Here is a 22,071-nt window from a genome sequence, read left to right on the forward strand (position 1 = left end):
TTACCTAAGTGTACGGGAAACACTGGGACCCAGAACTAGCTTGCTTTCTCTTCTACTTTTATAAACAAGGCTAGGATGCAGCTACATGTGATGACTTGGCACACTGTGGGCCACACTGTTCCATAAGTCTAGATTTTTTCTCTGGCTCCAGCTAATAGCCATTTAGATGCCTCCATGATAGTTCAAAGCTAATATACCTCTCAAAGGATTCTGGCTGCACTGGCCCAAACATTTGAGCTTTCCCAATCATGGAATCCCATAAGTCTGTACTGCAGTGGACAGTAAATGCTATCAATGTTGGTTGCTATTAATAATTTGAAAAAGGAATAAATACCTGTTAAGTGACATACTAATTAGTAAAGAATACATGCTAGTGCAAATGCTACTGACATCCTGTCTCAGTCCTCAGGTTAAAATTAAGCAAGTGAAAATCATGGAGTAATTGCTATGATCATATATATTTTATGAGCGGAGAGGGAGGAGCTCATTGACCACTCTCTATTCTGCCTCTCCTGGATTTGAGAGTGCCACCACACATGCTCTCCTGACTCATTACAACTAGAGTGAAAAAATTCCCAGGAGCTGTTTCTGAAAATATTCACTCCAGTTATAACAAATTTAGTCCCAAGGGGCAGGCCTTTTCCTTTAATAGCACTTTCTTTCTCTTAGCTTCAGCAATTTGATCATTGTTGTTCTGCACATTATTTAAACATCAGTAGCTAGTTCTTAGAAAAATATTTTTGAAAGTCTAATAAAATGTGCTTGCATTAAACCCAGATAAAAAGTGGAATTTGGTACCTAAAAGCCAAAAATTTCAGTACGCTAGAAGTTCCTAGGCCATTTTTTAAATCTTTGGTTGCAAATTTGGCAGTGAAAAATTAGACCGTTGTAGTCTTTGCCATTTACTGCATCCTGTAGCCTACCTAGCTGGAACTCCACAGAACTCTGAACAAGAACCAGCCTGTCATTCAATCAGCCACATAGGCAAATTCATTTAAAACCTGATAGAATGTTGTAAAAACTAGTGGCTTTTCATTTTTGCAGCTGGTTCTATCCTATTGTACTTTTTCTTAATGTAACCAAGAAATGCAGGTGCATTTTAGACCGGTTTATTTCATTAAAATATTTTTGTTTAGACTTTCTGGCTGTACTGCAAGACCAGAAATTATCCCAAAGTATATGTGTCTCTTATCCAAGGGTTCTGAAGCCAGATTCATCAGCTTGACATTAGTTAGCCATCCGCCAAGGCAGAGAGCCTTGCATTGGGAAGAGGCAGAACGTGGATGCCAGAGACATAGAAGATGCAACCTCTGCTCAAAAAGAGCTTTAGCCTTATTTGAAAATAAGTACACACTTTCAACATACAATGCTAAAAAAAGTGAATAGTTTAAAACCTGGTTTATTGGTTTTCAACTAGCCACTTTTGAAGAAATGGTATACGTAATGGCACTCAGCTTAGGGTCCTCCAAGACTCAATTTTAGCCCATTTAGGTATTCAATTTGTCCCTGTTACATCCTGTGGCCACATGGTACACCACTCTCCTTGGCCACTCACATCCAAATGGAAATTAGAGGATTGGACCATCCAAAGTAGATTTTTAAAAAACCAACATGGCAGCCTAATGATGGGTCACTGGTTTTATCTCTTTGTCCAAAAGACAGCACAAATATTTCTGTTTGTGTTGCTTTTCCCCTCCAGATGCCTCTGGTACCCACTAAGAAAGAGGTCCACATGGAGGACTTCCTGTCCTCTCTTCCAGAAGGTGCAATAGCACAGTGTCCTAGGACGTTCATTCCTGATTGTCGTAGGAAAGGAGTGTGTGTGTGCGTGTGTGTGTGTGTGTGCGCATGCACTTTCTTCTATATTGGGGAAAGGGGGGATCCTAAGTTTCATAACCCTAATTTAGAAACAATTTGCATCTTTAAAAAAAATTACACATTCCTTATTCCCAGGCAAGCTATAGTCAGACAGATGATGAAAGTAACATGAAAACTGGTGATGATGGAGAGCCCTGTGGCCACACAGAGGAGGAAGACAGCAGCCTGGCAGCAGCCTCACCGAAGAGAGGAGCCACCACACCCAGCAGCTCCCGACAGACCCCCACCCCTAAAGATGTGTCCTGATGACTATAGTGCAGCTAACTTTTTGTTCTCAGATTTGTAGTGCATAGGTGTGTGTTTCAAGAAGGAAAAAAAAAGACTTCTGTTCAAAGTTAATTTATCAGCTACATCCTCTGTAACATGGTTCATCCCTGGTTAAAAAGCAAACAAACACAGGCTGAAAACCCGTGCTGCTGTTATACACAATGGCAGTATTAACAAGCATTTTAAACCTTTGCACATGATATTGAACCTGTTCAGTTTACAATGACAATATTAATACTGTTTATAGCTAGACGTTTGATTTCTGAATTCTTTGAGATTTTAGCAAAACAGTTTATTATACACTGTACATTTTTTTCACAGCAATTGGAAAAAAACAACCACTTGCAATCATTCAATAACCCTGAAGAATTTGGTTCCTGAGTGTACAAACTCAGAGCCCAGAAGCCAAGAAGGGTCCTTGGCCTGCACGGTCTGTAGTTGACTCCAAGTCTCTGTGAGCAGTGACTTGAACCAAACACACCAGGAATAATCCATTCTTTGGGGCCTCTTTCCAACTCAAGGTTGTTTTCTTTCAAGATACTCTAACTAATCAGCCATAGAATTTAGTGTAAATATTTTTTTTTCCAAATAGATATCATATTCAAAAAAGGCAGCATTCAAATTATATAGAATCTAGTTTTTAAAATCAGCACAGATCTTCTTAAAAACTGTGAACTATGTTTTGAAATACTCGTTACTAAAGCTGTTTATAAACCACAGGTGCCATAAGATCCCCAAACGGACTAAAGTTATCTCTGCTCTTCCATGGTCTTGTTCCTCTCGTTTTGGCTTTAGGAAGCATGTCTTTAACAGCACCGCTCGTTCACAAGTTCCCCCATCAAGTTGTTTGGAGGCCTTCAGCTTTAAATGTACAGGCTTAAAGTGCGCTTGCAAACGTTTGCTCTCCTTTTTTTCTGAATGTTGATTGCCTTAGCTGGCCACCTGGTGTTCTGCATGTAGCCTTCTGTGGTCATGTGAAAGGAGACAGGCTCTTCTAAGTTGAGTTGGGATTTTTGCACTCAGTGAAAAGCTGAAGTGCAAAAGAGCTATCAAAGACAAGAGGATAAAAGACTGGGATAGTCTTTTCCAAGGACCCTCTTTAGAGGGCCCTAAAGACCTCCTTTGGGAATTCTGGGGAAAAAGAAAAAGTAATCTTCTACTTGCTTCAAGATTTGATTTTTTTAAAAAAAGCCTGCGACATATTCAATACATTATGCTTAAATTAGCAGTTTCTCTGGAATTCCTGTCTCTCCTTTAAAAGAAAGGAGAGAACATTTTAGAACAATAGTTCTCAAAGTGTGTTCCCTGGACAAGCAGCATCTGCAACACTTAGGAAGGTCTTCGAAATACTAATTCGTAAGCCCCACCTCAGGCCTACTGAATCAGAAGCTCTGGGGGTTGGGTCCAGAAGTCTGTTTTAGTCAACCCTCTAGGTGATTCTGATGCTCGCTAAAGGTTGAGAACTACTGCTTTAGAATGAAGTCGTATAATAAAGTCTCTGAAAAGGCCTTATTCAGAATAAGCAAGAAAGGTTCTGTGATTCACTTTTGCTTCTGGGGCTGGCAAAAACCTTCTCCGAACCCACACACCAAGTTCTTAGTTGGTAGGTGCCCAGCCAAGTCCTGACATCTTCATGCCCCCTCTGCAGAGGGCAGCTGTACGATGTTCACATGTCTGCGTTTGGTCAGACATCATCTCCTTGGCTGCCCTTTGAAACCAAATCACTTGCCTTGGGGATAAAGTGCTCAATTGGCATTAGTGAGAAGCCCATCCTATCCCTTGACATACTTAATCATATATCTCTCCAGAGAACTCACCTGACAAATGTCCCTGAGCACAGGCTGACACCAAAGTGGCACAACTGCACAGTTCTCAGATTTCTTTGCACAGATTGATTTTTATTGCGGGTTTTGTTGGGGTGTCTTAATGTTCATCTCTTTTCCACTGCCCATCCTCTGTGAACCCATACCTCTCTAGATGGAGCAGGTGGCCACTGGTGCCTCATACTCAGTATTGAAAACCACTACATCCCAGCTACCTATAATGCTGTCAGCTCAAAATCATAGCCAGGTAGTTCTTGAACTCGGAACTTAAATCCTGCACGTGGCACTCCACCACTGACTGGACCGAGCTGGCATATGTTGTTTCTTTGTGTTTCTACATCAAAATGTTCGTCTAAGATTTGAACTGTTCTGCTGATAACCTTCCCCGTTGTCATAGCTATTTCATTGCCAACCAACTCCATCACATGGTTGTTGATATCGTCATATAAAGCCATTGCAAGGACTCTGGAAACTGCCACCAATGACCAATTTCTGACTAACCAGCCACCTTTTCTCTCTCTTAGCTCCACGTCAGCACTGAGACCAGACTCAAGCACCCCTGTCCTGTAACCGAGACAAAATGGCGTGTGTTATTTTGGGGGTTTGTGTTTTTTGGTGGGTTTCTTTCCTTGGCTCTCCAGATTTACTTTTGGGGCCTGTTCTAAGTGCAAACCCAGCAGGTTTCACTTGTCCTGTCCATTAGATACAACTACATCTTGCGGGGGTTGTTTCTTTCTTGTTCCACAATGAATTGCACATCCATCTCCATCAGAGCTGATAGCCTGTTAATAAGCACTGGTCTAACACAGCCAACCCTCCTCCACAGCGCCATGTTAATGGAGGAGGGAAGGAAGGTGAAATCTACTGCATGGGATTCAGGAAACAGTTGTGGTTGGTCAGGACGGAAGTTGGGGTAAGTTTGGTTGGTCAGAGGGAGTTGTGCTGGAGATTGTGAAAAATGGGTTCTTGAATGATCTACTATAAGGCAGGGAAGGTTCATTTGTAAGTAGTAATGTGAACTGAATTGCATTAAGAGTGTGTGGCCTTTGTTGTGATATACTATGTATTTTCTTATATGCATGAGCCAAACTGTTGCATCATAATTTAGCAGTGATGTCTGCTTTTATTTTGATCATCTTTGTCCACCCTTATTAGTTCTTGGCTGTTAACTGTAGATAGATCTTGTAAATCCAGCAACCTTTGGTTGCTGCATTCCCCTTGGTTCGATTCCACGCAAGGAGCCACAAGTGAGAACTCCACTGTCCTTAGAAGAAAGGGCATTTTTACTTTTGAACCAAAAAGAGAAAAAAAAATCAGAAGTGTTGCATCTTGAGGCGAATTAACTGTAAGACATTTTTAATTATGACTACTGCAATTTGACACCATTTGAAATAACCAATTCAGAGACACTAAAGATTTCACAATATTCATTGGTATTGTAAAAAAAAAATACTATTGTATGGATTTTTGTATTGCTGTTAAGTATTGTTTTGTGTGTGTGTGTGTGTGTTGGAACCTCCTGGGGACATGTTATATTTTGAAGTGATTAAACTATTTAATTGTGTGTCTATATTTTGGAGTGGAATTATTTCTTCATTAAAAAATGTTTTTAGAAACACTATATCTTGGGTGTTTTATTCCTTTGTTTCAATGAATCTTTCCTAAAGCAACGTGGAGTCAGTCTGTTGAAAGAAGGAAGGCAGGTAAGTACTTGCAGTTTAAAGCAGGACCCATTGATGGAATATTGAGCCACCGAGGCAAAATAGCTCACCTTCTCTTGCCTTGGGGGATGCATGGTTTTTACCATTCTACTGTTTTATTAGCATCTGTGAGTATCTAATAGAAATACTATTCTGCTGTTTATGGAAATCCTTATTATAATTGATATGGAAGTGAGTTTGAAATTCTAACAGCTAACATATTTCATGTTTGTATCACACACTGTTCTTAACACTTTATGTGACTTCACTCAATTCTTTGAATCCTCTGCATCTAGCCATGTATTCTGCAAATATTAAGTGCTCAATGGTTTTTTTGTTGAATTACTGAATAAATGAATTAGTGGTGTTTGGTTTGTTTTTTTTTCTAGAGCTAGTGATAAAGGAGGATCAGCAGGGCTAGGAAGTCAATGTGGTGACAGCAACAGCAATCAAATTAAGCGATCCAAGAAGAGTGTCAAGAGTCCACATGTTAAGTGTTCTTATCTCAGAAACAAACCACAAAGGGACACAAAGAAACTTTTGGAGGTGATGGCTATGTCTATTACCTTGATTGTGGTGATGGTTTCACAGGTATTTAAATATGTCCAAACTGATCAAATTGTATACATTAAATAGGTACAGATTATTGTGTATCAATTATACCTCAATAAAACTTTAAAACAAACACATACAGATATAAATCTTGCATGCACAGATGGAAGAAATAGAGTCCACAGTGACAATCACTCCTTCTATTCACATCTCTCCCTCAGAACCTCTGTGAGTCCCATGCAATGGAAGATTGGGTGTTTCACTTGCTGAAAGGTCTGTTTTCTTTACAGGATCTGTGAGTCTGGCTCTACGCTTCAAGAATAGCATTTTTGGGAAATCTGACTCTGGTGCTGAAAGTCTGTGCTCACAGGGTTGGGTTGATTTGAAGTCCATGGAAACAGCTGTCAACACTCTAGACGCACTAGAGAGAGAAATTAAGAAGTTCTCCATCAATTACAAAGGCAAATACTGACCTGAGATAATCGTGAGAGGGAACTCACACAGTCCACTTCCCTTTGAAGGTGAGAGCCAAGGGCATGTCCAGCAGCTCCTGTCCACATCCCTTTGGGCTCTATCCCAGTGACTCACCACTTCATCTCTTAGGGGCCACATTTAGCTCTGCCCTACCTCAGCATTTCCCAAATTTATTGAATTACAAAAGCCTCCTGAGAAGTTGATTAATTCTGATTTGGCAGATGTAGAGTAGGGTCAGGTAATCTGGATGGTATTTTTAATAAGCACTTCAGGTGATGCTTACAGTCTGACCAGTTTTAACAAATGCTATTATGCTATTTCTTTGCTGCTCAAAATATGGTCCAGTGACCAACAGAATTAGCATCACCTGGACTTTGAGGATTCCCATATATAGGACATAAAGATACCCTTCCCAGAAGTTGCCATCATCTAATCATGTGATCTTTCTGGTGATCAGCCCCATTCTGAAGCTATCTAGGAACCTACAAAGAGTCACCTCATTAGCATAAAAAATATACTCTTGTCAATCAGGAAATTCCAAGGGCTTTTGAAGCTCTGTGCCAGGAGCCAGGTACAAAGACCAGAGAGACCACATATATTCTCCATTATGCTACACAATAATACTTGCTTTTATATTTGCCCATGTAGTTACCTTTACTGTAGACCTTTATTTCTTCATACAGCTTCAAGTTACCATTTAGTGTCCTTTCATTTCAACTTGAGGACACCTTGTAGCATTTCTTGCAGGGCAGGTCTACTTGTAGTGAACCCCTCAGCTTTTGTTTATTGGGAATATCTCAATTTCTTCCTCACTTTTGAAGGACAATTTTGCCAGATACAGAATTCTTGGTTGATAGGTTCTTTTCTTTCAGCACTTTAAATATGCCCACTGTTTTCTGGCTTCCATAGTTCCTGATAAATAGCCAACTGTTCATCTTACTAAGGTTCCCTTGTACATGATAGTTGATTCTTTCTTGTTGCTTTCAAGATTCTCTGTCTTTGACATTCAACAGTTTGATTACAATGTTCTTGATGTGGACCTCACTGAATTTATTCTACCTAGAGTTCATTGTGCTTGTTGGATGTATAGAAATAAATTTCACAGATAATTTTTCAGGGAGATTGGTTAGGACATCACTGCAATAATCCAAACAAAAAGAAATAATGATAGTTTAGACTAAGGGTAGAGTAAAAGTGGTTATATTCTAAATATGTTTTGAGGGTAGAACCAACAGATTTTGTGGGTAGATTGGATGTGTGTGAGAGAAAGAGAAGAAATAAGGATGATAAAATAATTTGAGAACCCAAATAACTGGGAGAATTAAGTTAAACTACTGAGAAAGAGCAGAATTTGGGTGGGTAGAATTTCAGGAGCTAATTTCTGGACTTAATACCTTCGAGATGCCTATTAAACATCCAAGTGAAAAGAGGGAGGAGTATTGGAAATCTAGGCTTGAAATTCAGAAGCAAAGTCTGAACTGGTGCTACAAATCTTGACATCATCACTATGGAGATAATAAAAGAGACTGAAAAGGAATGGTCAGAAATGTAGGAATAAAATCAGGAGCTGTGGTGATGATCAACTGTGTTGATGCAGCAGCTGTCACATGAGTATTGAATTGAATTGATTTAATCATGTTCAAAGAATCTCTTTGCTATTTTCAAGCTTGAAGAACTCCTATGTTCTTAATGAAATCTTCATGAACCCTGAGTGAAAAGTCATGTTTGCTTTTCCTCTAAAAGCCTCAAGGGAGTTGAGTACTATAATAAATCCACAGAGTTGATTAGACGAATGGATACCTAGAATAACCAATGCAGAGAAGTCCTTAAAAGAGCTGATGGAGCTGAAAACCAAGGCTCGAGAACTATGTGAAGAATGCAGAAGCCTCAGGAGTCGATGCGATCAACTGGAAGAAAGGGTATCAGTGATGGAAGACGAAATGAATGAAATGAGCCGATTCTGATTTCCATCTCCACACACCCTCAAAAGCTAGCTCCTTTTCCTAGTTTCCACTTGGTGAGATCAATCCACAAAGACAGTGCTGACAATCTACATGTTGTTGATAGGCTTATAACAACCAAGTCAATATAGAAAATATTTCCCTATTGACTCTCTAAATAGCTTTTTAGTGAAAAGGATATATGTAATCATTATTTTTGGAAGAGGAGCCTTTCTTTTATGACTTCTGCAATTTCATCTGCCTCCATTATTTTCAGAGGAAGAAAGGCTAAGTAAGCAAGAAAGTTAGGAATTAAACCCAGTCTTGATCAAGGGAGGAGCCAGGATGGCCGAATCGGAACAGCTCCGGTCTACAGCTCCCAGCGTGAGCGACGCAGAAGATGGGTGATTTCTGCATTTCCATCTGAGGTACCGCGTTCATTTCACTAGGGAGTGCCAGACAATGGGCACAGGACAGTGGGTGCAGCTCACCATGCGCGAGCCGAAGCAGGGCAAGGCATTGCCTCACTCAGGAAGTGCAAGGGGTCAGGGAGTTCCCTTTCCTGCTCAAGGAAAGGGGTGACAGACGGCACCTGGAAAATCAGGTCACTCCCACCCGAATACTGCGCTTTTCCGACGGGCTTAGGAAATGGCGCACCAGGAGATTATATCCCACACATGGCTCAGGGGGTCCTACGCCCACGGGGTCTCGCTGATTGATTGCTAGCACAGCAGTTTGAGATCAAACTGCAAGGTGGCAGCGAGGCTGGGGGAGGGGTGCCCACCATTGTCCAGGCTCACTTAGGTAAACAAAGCAGCCAGGAAGCTCGAACTGGGTGGAGCCCACCACAGCTCAAGGAGGCCTGCCTGCCTCTGTAGGCTCCACCTCTGGGGGCAGGGCACAGACAAACAAAAAGACAGCAGTAACCTCTGCAGACTTAAATGTCCCTGTCTGACAGCTTTGAAGAGAGCAGCGGTTCTCCCAGCACGCAGCTGGAGATCTGAGAACGGGCAGACTGCCTCCTCAAGTGGGTCCCTGACCTGTGACCCCTGAGCAGCCTAACTGGGAGGCACCCCCCAGTAGGGGCAGACTGACACCTCACATGGCCAGGTATTCCTCTGAGACAAAACTTCCAGAGGAAGGATCAGACGGCAGCATTCGCAGTTCACGAAAATCCACGGTTCTGCAGACACTGCTGCTGATACCCAGGCAAACAGGGTCTGGAGTGGACCTCTAGCAAACTCCAACAGACCTGCAGCTGAGGGTCCTGTCTGTTAGAAGGAAAATCAACAAACAGAAAGGACATCCACACCAAAAACCCATCTGTACATCACCATCATCAAAGACCAAAAGTAGATAAAACCACAAAGATGGGGAAAAAACAGAGCAGAAAAACTGGAAACTCTAAAAAGCAGAGCGCCTCTCCTCCTCCAAAGGAATGCAGCTCCTCACCAGCAACGGAACAAAGCTGGACGGAGAATGACTGACGAGTTGAGAGAAGAAGGCTTCAGATGATCAAACTACTCCGAGCTACAGGAGGAAATTCAAACCAAAGGCAAAGAAGTTGAAAACCTTGAAAGAAATTTAGACGAAGGTATAACTAGAATAACCAATACAGAGAAGTGCTTAAAGGAGCTGATGGAGCTGAAAGCCAAGGCTCGAGAACTACATGAAGAATGCAGAAGCCTCAGGAGCCAATGGGATCAACTGGAAGAAAGGGTATCAGTGATGGAAGATTAAATGAATGAAATGAAACGAGAAGGGAAGTTTAGAGAAAAAAGAATAAAAAGAAATGAACAAAGCCTCCAAGAAATATGGGACTATGTGAAAAGACCAAATCTGCATCTGATTGGTGTACCTGAAAGTGATGGGGAGAATGGAACCCAGTTGGAAAACACTCTGCAGGATATTATCCAGGAGAACTTCCCCAATCTAGCAAGGCAGGCCAACATTCAGATTCAGGAAATACAGAGAACCCCACAAAGATACTCCTCGAGAAGAGCAACTCCAAGACACATAATTGTCAGATTCACCAAAGTCGAAATGAAGGAAAAAATGTTAAGGGCAGCCAGAGAGAAAGGTCGGGTTACCCACAAAGGGAAGCCCATCAGACTAACAGCGGATCTCTCGGCAGAAACTCTACAAGCCAGAAGAGAGTGGGGGCCAATATTCAACATTCTTAAAGAAAAGAATTTTCAACCCAGAATTTCATATCCAGCCAAACTAAGCTTCATAAGCGAAGGAGAAATAAAATACTTTACAGACAAGCAAATGCTGAGAGATTTTTGTCACCACCAGGCCTGCCCTAAAAGAGCTCCTGAAGGAAGCACTAAACATGGAAAGGAACAACCAGTACCAGCCACTGCAAAATCATGCCAAAATGTAAAGACCATCGAGACTAGGAAGAAACTGCATCAACTAACGAGCAAAATAACCAGCTAACATCATAATGACAGGATCAAATTCACACATAACAATATTAACTTTAAATGTAAATGGACTAAATGCTCCAATTAAAAGACACAGACTGGTAAATTGGATAAAGAGTCAAGATCCATCAGTATGCTGTATTCAGGAAACCCATCTCACGTGCAGAGACACACATAGGCTCCAAATAAAAGCATGGAGGAAGCTCTACCAAGCAAATGGAAAACAAAAAAAGGCAGGGGTTGCAATCCTAGTCTCTGATAAAACAGACTTTAAAACAACAAAGATCAAAAGAGACAAAGAAGGCCATTACATAATGGTAAAGGGATCAATTCAACAAGAAGAGCTAACTATCCTAAATATATATGCACCCAATACAGGAGCACCCAGATTCATAAAGCAAGTCCTGAGTGACCTACAAAGAGACTTAGACTCACACACAATAATAATGGGAGACTTTAACACCCCACTGTCAACATTAGACAGATCAACGAGACAGAAAGTTAACAAGGTTACCCAGGAATTGAACTCAGCTCTGCACCAAGCGGGCCTAATAGACATCTACAGAACTCTCCACCCCAAATCAACACAATATACATTTTTTTCAGCACCACACCTATTCCAAAATTGACCACATAGTTGGAAGTAAAGCTCTCCTCAGCAAATGTAAAAGAACAGAAATTATAACAAACTATCTCTCAGACCACGGTGCAATCAAACTAGAACTCAGGATTAAGAAACTCACTCAAAACCACTCAACTACATGGAAACTGAACAACCTGCTCCTGAATGACTACTGGGTACATAACGAAATGAAGGCAGAAATAAAGATGTTCTTTGAAACCAACGAGAACAAAGACACAACATACCAGAATCTCTGGGACACATTCAAAGCAGTGTGTAGAGGGAAATTTACAGCACTAAATGCCCACAAGAGAAAGCAGGAAAGATCCAAAAGTGACACCCTAACATCACAATTAAAAGAACTAGAAAAGCAAGAGCAAACACATTCAAAAGCTAGCAGAAGGCAAGAAATAACTAAAATCAGAGCAGAACTGAAGGAAATAGAGACACAAAAAACCCTTCAAAAATTAATGAATCCAGGAGCTGGTTTTTTGAAAGGATCAACAAAATTGATAGACCGCTAGCAAGACTAATAAAGAAAAAAAGAAGAATCAAATAGACACAATAAAAAATGATAAAGGGGATATCGCCACCTATCCCACAGAAATACAAACTACCATCAGAGAATACTACAAACACCTCTACACAAATAAACTAGAAAATCTAGAAGAAATGGATAAGTTCCTCGACACATACACCCTCCCAAGACTAAACCAGGAAGAAGTTGAATCTCTGAATAGACCAATAACAGGATCTGAAATTGTGGCAATAATCAATAGCTTACCAACCAAAAAGAGTCCAGGACCAGATGGATTAACAGCCAAATTCTACCAGAGATACAAGGAGGAACTGGTACCATTCCTTCTGAAACTATTCCAATCAATAGAAAAAGAGGGAATCCTCCCTAACTCATTTTATGAGGCCAGCATCACCCTGATACCAAAGCCAGGGTGATACACAACCAAAAAAGAGAATTTTAGACCAATATCCTTGATGAACATTGATGTAAAAATCCTCAATAAATTACTGGCAAACCGAATCCAGCAGCACATCAAAAAGCTTATCCACCATGATCAAGTGGGCTTCATCCCTGGGATGCAAGGCTGGTTCAATATATGCAAATCAATAAATGTAATCCAGCATATAAACAGGACCAAAGACAAAAACCACATGATTATCTCAATAGATGCAGAAAAGGCCTTTGACAAAATTCAACAACGCTTCATGCTAAAAACTCTCAATAAATTAGGTATTGATGGGACATATCTCAAAATAATAAGAGCTATCTATGACAGACTCACAGCCAATATCATACTCAATGGGCAAAAACTGGAAGCATTCCCTTTAAAAACTGGCACAAGACAGGGATGCCCTCTCTCACTACTCCTATTCAACATAGTGTTGGAAGTTCTGGCCAGGGCAATTAGGCAGGAGAAGGAAATAAAGGGTATTCAATTAGGAAAAGAGGAGGTCAAATTGTCCCTGTTTGCAGATGACATGAGTGTATATCTAGAAAACCCCATTGTCTCAGCCCAAAATCTCCTTAAGCTGATAAGCAACTTCAGCAAAGTCTCAGGATACAAAATCAATGTACAAAAATCACAAGCATTCTTATACACTAATAACAGACAAACAGAGAGCCAAATGATGAGTGAACTCCCATTCACAATTGCTTCAAAGAGAATAAAATACCTAGGAATCCAACTTACAAGGGACGTGAAGGACCTCTTCAAGGAGAACTACAAACCACTGCTCAAGGAAATAAAAGAGGATACAAACAAATGGAAGAACATTCCATGCTCATGGGTAGGAAGAATCAATATCGTGAAAATGGCCATACTGCCCAAGGTAATTTATAGATTCAATGCCATCCCCATCAAGCTCCCAATGACTTTCTTCACAGAATTGGAAAAAACTACTTTAAAGTTCATATGGAACCAAAAAAGAGCCCGCATCACCTAGTCAATCCTAAGCCAAAAGAACAAAGCTGGAGGCATCATGCTACCTGACTTCAAACTATACTACAAGGCTACAGTAACCAAAACAGCATGGTACTGGTACCAAAACAGAGATATAGATCAATGGAACAGAACAGAGCCCTCAGAAATAACGCCGCATATCTACAACTATCTGATCTTTGACAAACCTGAGAAAAACAAGCAATGGGGAAAGGATTCCCTATTTAATAAATGGTGCTGGGAAATCTGGCTAGCCATATGTAGAAAGCTGAAACTGGATCCCTTCCTTATATCTTATACAAAAATTAATTCAAGATGGACTAAAGACTTGAATGTTAGACCTAAAACCATAAAAACCCTAGAAGAAAACCTAGGCATTACCATTCAGGACATAGGCATGGGCAAGGACTTCATCTCTAAAACACCAAAAGCAATGGCAGCAAAAGACAAAATTGACAAATGGGATCTAATTAAACTAAAGAGCTTCTGCACAGCAAAAGAAACTACCATCAGAGTGAACAGGCAACCTATAAAATGGGAGAAAATTTTCACAACCTACTCATCTGACAAAGGGCTAATATCCAGAATCTACAATGAACTCAAACAAATTTACAAGAAAAAAACAAACAACCCCATCAAAAAGTGGGCAAAGGATATGAACAGACACTTCTTAAAAGAAGACATTTATGCAGCCAAAAGACACATGAAAAAATGCTCATCATCACTGGCCATCAGAGAAATGCAAATCAAAACCACAATGAGATACCATCTCACACCAGTTAGAATGGCAAATCATTAAAAAGTCAGGAAACAACAGCTGCTGGAGAGGATGTGGAGCAATAGGAACACTTTTACACTGTTGGTGGGACTGTAAACTAGTTCAACCATTGTGGAAGTCAGTGTGGTGATTCCTCAGGGATCTAGAACTAGAAATACCATTTGACCCAGCCATCCCATTACTGGGAATATACCTAAAGGACTATAAATCATGCTGCTATAAAGACACATGCACACGTATGTTTATTGCGGCACTATTCACAATAGCAAAGACTTGGAACCAACCCAAATGTCCAACAATGATAGACTGGATTAAGAAAATGTGGCACATATACACCATGGAATACTATGCAGCCATAAAAAATGATGAGTTCATGTTCTTTGTAGGGACATGGATGAAATTGGAAATCATCATTCTCAGTAAACTATCACAAGGACAAAAAACCAAATACCACATGTTCTCACTCATAGATGGGAATTGAATAATGAGAACACATGGACAAAGGAAGGGGAACATCACACTCTGGGGACTGTTGTGGGGTGGGGGGAGGGAGGAGGGATAGCATTAGGAGATATACCTAATGCTAAATGACGAGTTAATGGGTGCAGCACACCAGCATGGCACATGTATACATATGTAACTAACCTGCACATTGCGCACATGTACCCTAAAACTTAAAGTATAATAATAATAAAAAAATAAAAAATTTAAAGAAAAAGAAAAAAAAAAAAGAAAGGCTAAGTTGTAAAACTCTCCCCTGCTGTTTGATGCATAAAAATAAAGTTTAAAAAAGGCTCTGCCACTTTACGGCAATGTGTGTTTGTTTAATCTTACTTACTGTTTGCTTTGAGAGATAAATTAAGTGAAAAGGTACATGCAAAGCACCTAGCAAGGTTCCAGAACATGATGGAAGCTCAACAACTGTCATTTCCTTTCCCTTTTTCCTTTCTGAAGTTTATGACCTTCATTTATAAAATGAAGGTGGTAGTTTTTTTGTTTTCAGAAAATTCACACAAAAGTAAATTACCTCCAAGATAAATATGAAAAAATATATCCAGCCTATTTAGGAATAAAATGTCTGGATTTTAAAACACTGCTATACCTCTTTAAAAACCTACTAAATGAGCAAAGACTTTTAATAAAGTCAGTCAATGCTAAGGAAAGTGGACTATCTGCTACCAAGAATATGCACTTGTGAAAAGATTGTGTATGATTGGGTAGTCAGGCAGAGGGGTTGGGCAATGAAGGGAGGTAGAAGAGAGATTCCAAAACATTCATACTCTGCAACTCAATAGCACCACATCATGGACTTTCAAAGAAATTAAACTTGTTAGACACAAATATAAATACTTAAAAATCTGACAACAGAAAATAGTTAACTGAATCATGGTATATCTAAACGATGGAATATTTTGCACAAATAAATATGTATGCATAGACATTAAAATGACTGTGAACTGGTGAGAATGTATAATGATGGAACTACTTTGGAAAATAGTCTGACGATTCCGAAAAATGTTAAGCATAGAGTTACCATATGACCCAGCAATTCTACTCCTATGAAAATGAAAATGTGTCCACACAGAAATATGTACATGAATATTTATACTAGCATTTATTCATAATAACAAAAATGTGAAAACAATTCAAATGTCCATCAACTGATGAATGGATAAACAGAATTTGGTATAAACATACAATGTAATAATTATTTGACAATAAAAAGGAATGAAATGGGCAGGGTGCGGTAGCTCATACCTGTAATCCCAGCACTTTGGGAGGCAAAGGCAGGCAGATCACTTGAGGTCAGGAGTTTGAGACCAGCCTGGCCAAACATGGCAAAACCTCGTCTCTACTAAAAATACAAAAAATTAGCTGAGTGTGGTGGCACGCATCTGTAATCCCAGCTACTCAAGAAGATGAGACAGGAGAATCACTTGAACCCAGGAGGCAGAAATTGCAGTGAACCGAGATCACGCCACTGCACTCCAGCCTGGGTGACAGAGTGAGACTCCTTTAAAAAAAAAAAAAAGGAATGAAATACTGATACATGAAACAACATGGATAAGCCTTTAAAAGACTATGCTAGGTAAAATAAATCAGTCAAAACAGACCACATATTGTGTCATTCCATTTACATGAAGTGTCCAGAACACGCATATTCATATCCATAGAGGCAAGTAGATTAGTGTCTGCTTAGTGTTATGGAGAAAGGGAGAATGACTGCTAGTGAATATGGGATTTCTTTTTGGGGGGATGATGAAAATATTTTTAAATTGATTATGTTAATGGTTGCACAACTGTGAATATGCAAAAAAATCACTAATTTGTACACTTTAATAGATGAATTGTATGATGTGTGAATTAAATCTTGATAAAGCTGCTCTATAAATGACTGAAGAACTTTTAATAACAGGATCAAACACTTGTATCTGCTATGAACAATCATTAAAGTAGCATTCAAAAAATTTATATGAAACATACAACTATGTAGAAATATGCACAGAAAAAAGAGTAGGAGCGAGCTTCTGGGTAATATCTTTAAAAGGAACACATTTGGAGGAAATGGAAGAGGAAATAACATTTTGGTAACTGGAAAGCAAATGAGCACATGGTCACTGACCTAGCAAATCAGAGCAGGCTGACTCCTGTGCTGAGAACCAACCAGAATCCTCAAGTCTCAGGAACTGGCACCAGGTACCTCTGAAAATGGGACAGACAACAGGATTTGTTGAAAGCTTCTGAGGAAACAGATCCTAGATCCTCTTCTCTGCTTCACCCCACTGGGTGACTGTCCTCCCACTCTGGTGAAAACAAGAGGTTCATACTACAGAGAGGGCAAGATAGAGGGGGTCTGGTCTACTCTAGAGGATACCAGGCCTAACTGAAGGATGAGTATCATACAGACACACGTGGATTTTGTAATCCTGTACATCGTAAATTCTGAGACCCTCCAGCCAAATTTCTCCACTCAACACACAGAACACTGGCAGTCAGGCCTTTACCTTCAGATCAGAGATGAAAGAGCCTTCTTTGGGGCATCTGACCAACCCAAAAGAAAAGCCTTAAACATACTGACGTGGGCCCAAGCAGAGCACCCTAAAGTAAAGCTCATGTTCAATCAGCTCCACTCATATGCTGAGACTACAGATCAGCTATTTAGACCCCCACTTTTAAACAGGAGCAGACAATCAAGTATAACCAGATATTTGAGTAGATCCTTTAACATAAATGTTAGAGACCAAAACAAAGAGAAAGAAAAAAAGAAAAAAAAACCCTAGAAGAAAAGTGGTCTATGGTGCAGAAATTAAATACAATAATCCCAGCTGTTACAAAATTAAACCTACATAGGACAATGACTTAAACCCCAAAATGGGAGTTCCTGATTAGTAGGCAGCTCTCCTCCAAGTATTGATTTAGGGATCCAAGTTCCTTTCACTTTTTGAAAATTTGCAATTGCATTTCTTAGCGGATTCCCAAAATTGTATGATGGCCATGCTGAGAAAAACCTGCATTAACCCTTATTTACATCTAGCAAATAACTAAAAAGGAAAAGCTGGGTAATTATTCATCCCCAAATTGTTCAAGAAAACTAATAAGGCCCAGTGCAGTGGTTCATGTGTGTAATCCCAACACTTTGGGAGGCCGAGGTGGGTGGATCACCTGAGGCTAGGAGTTCCAGACTAGCCTGGGCAACATGGTGAAACCCTGTCCCTACTAAAAATACAAAAAATTAGCCAGGCATAGTGGCAGGCACCTGTAATCCCAGCTACTTGGGAGGCTGAGGCAGGAGAATCGCTTGAACCTGGGAGGCGGAGGTTAAAGTGAGCCAAGATTGCCATTGCAATCCAGCCTGGGTGACAAGAGCGAAACTCTGTCTCAAAAAAAAAAAGAAAGAAAGAAAGAAAGAAAAAAGACTAATCATAGTAAGCCACATATCTCAGCTTTGAATCTCATCTCCAAATAGCATATGCAATATAATAATGTAAGCACAGCATGTTAATCAACCAAAATCTCTATGGAGAAGATGGGAGATGAGATATATACATATACATGGTAGAGGGGCAGAGCTAACTTCTCTGCCATTTTCCATAATGGGAAGTCCACAGACAATGCCTAAAATTTATAAAACAAGAAGAAACACAAATATGTTATTTAAAGATGAGGTAAATACAAAAGGAAAAAGCTTTAAAAAGAGGTGGAATTAGTTGTTTCTGAGAAAGGAAATTTGGGGAGGATGAAAACTTTTTATGCCACGTGAATATAATTTTGATTTATAAATAGAAAAAAATGGTGGAAAATATTTTTTGGTATTAACAGTGATTGTTCCTGGGTAAAGGATTTTGGATAAATTTTTAAAATATTCTTTCCTCCATCTATATTTTCTGCATATTCTAAAGTAAACATGAATTATTTTTACAACCAAAGTATTAAAGTGTAAAAGTAACATGTCTGTCTCCAAAGTTGTAAGAGTTAAATGTGAAATGTTTTTAAACAAACTGGCATTTTTAAATTTTAGCTATTCGAATTAAATAAAAAGGAGATGAGTTTTTATGAGGTTAAATTGCTATTCCATATGATAGAAAATTTGGGTATATTAGATCCTTTTGTAAAACATACCAGATTACCACTATTATTTTCTGAACTACCTTGCCTCTTTTTTTTTTCTTCATAACAACAAAATAAATGTCCTTCCAGGAAGTACCATAATTTTTAGGGGTTTTTTTGAGGCAAACACTTGACTGGTATATTAATCTATTCTCATGCTGCTAATAAAGACATATCTGAGACTGGGTAATTTATAAAAGCAAGAGGTTTAATTGACTCACAGCTCAGCATGACTGGAGAGGCCTCAGGAAACGTCCAACCATGATGGAAGGGGAAGCAAACACTTCTTTCTTCACATGGCAGCAGGCGACAGAAGAATGAAAAACCAAGTGCAGGGGAAGCCTCTTATAAAACCATCAGATCTCCTGAGAACTCACTATCACAAGAATAGCATGGGGGAACCACCCCCATGATTCAATTACCTCCTACCAGATCCTTCCCATGACATGTGGGGATTATGGGAACTATAATTCAAGATGAGATTTGGCAGGGGGGGACATGGCCAAACCATATCATTCTGCCCCTGGCCCCTCCCAAATCTCATGTCCTCACAATTCAAAAAATAATCATGTCCTTCCAATAGTCCCCCAAAGTCTTAAATCATTCCAGTATGGTCTCAAAAGTCCAAGTCCAAAGTCTCATCTGAGACAAGGCAAGTCCCTTCTGCCTATGAGCCTGTAAAATCAAAAGCAAGTTAGTTACTTCCTAGATACAATGGGGGTACAGGCATTGGGTAAATATGCCCAGTCCAAATGGGAGAAATTGGACAAAACAAAGGGGCTATAGGCCCCATGCCAGTCCAAAATTGAATAGGGCAGTCATTAAAACTTAAAATTCCAAAATGGTCTCCTTTGACTCCATATCTCACATACAGGTCACAGTGATGCAACAGGTGGGCTCCCACAGCCCTGGGCAGCTCCACCCCTGTGGCTTTGCAGGGTACAGTCCCATCCCAGCTAGCATAGAGTGTCTGCAGCTTTTCCAGGTGCATGGTGCAAGCTGTCAGTGGATCTACCATTCTGGGGTCTGGAGGACAGTGGCCCTCTTCTCACAGCTCCACTAGGCAGTGCCCCAGTGGAGACTCTGTGTGGGGGCTCCAACCCTGCATTTCACCTCGGCACTGCCCTAGCAGAGGTTCTTCTGCAGCAAACTTCTGCCTGGGTATCCAGGCATTTCCATACATCCTCTGAAATCTAGGCAGAGGTTCCCAAATCTCAATTCTTGACTTACGTGCGCCCACAGGCTCAACACCACATGGAAGCTGCCAAGGCCTGGAGCTTGCACCCTCTTGCCTGAGATGTACATTGGCCCCTTTTAGCCACAGCTACAGTAGCTGAGATGCAAGGCACCAAGTCCCAAAGCTGCACACAGCAGGGAGGCCCTGGACCTGGCCTAGGAAACCATTTTTCCTTCCTAGGCCTCCAGGCCTGTGATGGGAGAGGCTGCTGTGAAGGTGTCTGACATGCCCTGGAGACATTTTCCCTATTGTCTTGATGATTAACATTAGGCTTCTTGCTACCTTTGCAAATATCTGCAGCTTGCTTGAATTTCTCCCCAGAAAATGGGGTTTTCTTTTCTATCACAATAGTCAGGCTGCAAATTTCCAAACGTTTATGCTATTCTTCCTCTTGAATGCTTTGCCACTTACAAATGTCTTTTGCCAGATACCCTAAATCACCTCTCTCAAGTTCAGAGTTCCACAGATTTCTGGGATGGGGCAAAATGCCATCAGTCTCTTTGCATGGCAAGAGTGACCTTTATTCCAGTTGCCAACAAGTTTCCCATCTCCATCTGAGACCACCTCAGTCTGGACTTCATTTCCCATATCACTATCAGCATTTTGGTCAAAGCCATTCAACAAGTCTCTAGGAAGTTCCAAACTACCCCACATCTTCCTGTCTTCTGAGCCCTCCAAGACTTTATGAATTCCAAATTTTCCCACATTTTCCCATCTACTTCTGAGCCCTCCAAACTGTTCCAACTTCTGCCTGTTACTAAGTTCCAAAGTTGCATTCCACATTCAGGTATCCTTATAGCAGCACTCCACTCTCAGTACCAATTAACTGTATTAGTTAGTTCTCACACTGCTAATAAAGACATACCCAAGACTAGGTAATTTATAAAGGAAAGAGGTTTAATTGACTCACAGTTCAGGATGGCTGGGGAGGCCTCAGGAAACTTCCAGCCATGGCAGGAGAAGCAAACATGTCCTTCTTCACATAGCAAAAGGAGAAAAAAGAATGAGAACTGAGTGAAGGGGGAAGCCCCTTATAAAGCCACCAGATATTGTGAGAACTCACTCATTATCATGAGAATAGCATGAGGGAAACCACCCCCATGATTCAATTACCTCCTACCAGGTCCCTCCCATGACACATGGGGATTATAGGAACTACAATTCAAGATGAGATTTGGGTGGGCATGCAGCCAAACCATATCAACTGGTAATTAGAACAATCAGCAGAGCCAACTAAATGTATAAAGTTTCCCAATTTACAGCATCATTTCATGTCATTTGTTTTGTTTCTCTGCCACACATGTATAAGCATCTCAAGGTCAAAATCCACACACCCTCTCTTCTTCCTTCTCTTCCTCTTCTTCTTCATTTTTCTGTCTTTTATTCTTTCCTCCCAAATTTCAGATACTGGGAAAAAATAACTAACATTGGTGTAGTGTTAAGGTAACATTTGCAATTTCCACAAAACCTATTTTGTTTCCATTTAATCCTCACAATACCCATTTTATGAGGGTGGTAATACTCTCCTCTTTTAATGACACAGAAAACAGAATCACAGAGTGATTTGCCCAGAACACTCTGTGGGTAAACCACAATTGGAACCTACAAGGCTTCATCTTCATGATGGTTATTTACAACAGGTGTTCAATAAGTATAGCTCAGCCAACCATAACCTGAGAAGAACCTGGGATATTCAACCTGTAGTTAGTCCAGATTATGCTTCCTTTTGTTCACTGGGCAGAAGAGTGCATAATCATCTGGGAGCTCTCTTTGTGGTGGAAAAATCTGCAGACAAGGTAAAAATA

At 40.3% G+C, this 22,071-nt stretch overlaps 1 protein-coding gene and 1 long non-coding RNA gene across 36 annotated transcripts in view; one reads left to right on the forward strand and one right to left on the reverse strand.

Annotated features, from left to right (window-relative positions):
* Positions 1 to 5,589, forward strand: part of DTNA (dystrobrevin alpha) — a 414,394-nt gene extending 408,805 nt beyond the window's left edge. For 21 of the 34 annotated variants that reach the window (XM_054671758.2, XM_054671764.2, XM_063795599.1 and 18 more), the window contains one exon: positions 4,493 to 5,589. In XM_054671758.2, coding sequence (XP_054527733.1) covers positions 4,493 to 4,633 — 141 coding nt within the window. In that variant the 3' untranslated portion in view covers positions 4,634 to 5,589. Of the gene's footprint in view, positions 1 to 1,953 lie in introns of all 34 variants that reach the window. The other 13 variants (XM_054671771.2, XM_063795604.1, XM_054671780.2 and 10 more) reach the window with 1 other exon arrangement.
* Positions 5,187 to 21,258, reverse strand: LOC104003122 (uncharacterized). 2 transcript variants are annotated; one of them, XR_008540631.1, is made up of 4 exons: positions 21,177 to 21,258; positions 19,251 to 19,319; positions 17,045 to 17,124; positions 5,187 to 6,641 (listed from the first exon to the last, which is right to left on the reverse strand). It is a non-coding gene; the product is annotated as an uncharacterized LOC104003122 (long non-coding RNA). The 2 variants fall into 2 exon arrangements; XR_001711300.3 differs by lacking the exon at positions 19,251 to 19,319 and having other exon boundaries at positions 21,177 to 21,247.
* Positions 21,259 to 22,071: the final 813 nt, after the last annotated feature.

The sequence above is a fragment of the Pan troglodytes genome, chromosome 17 (genome assembly GCF_028858775.2).
Source record: "Pan troglodytes isolate AG18354 chromosome 17, NHGRI_mPanTro3-v2.0_pri, whole genome shotgun sequence".
NCBI classification, from domain to species: domain Eukaryota; kingdom Metazoa; phylum Chordata; class Mammalia; order Primates; family Hominidae; genus Pan; species Pan troglodytes.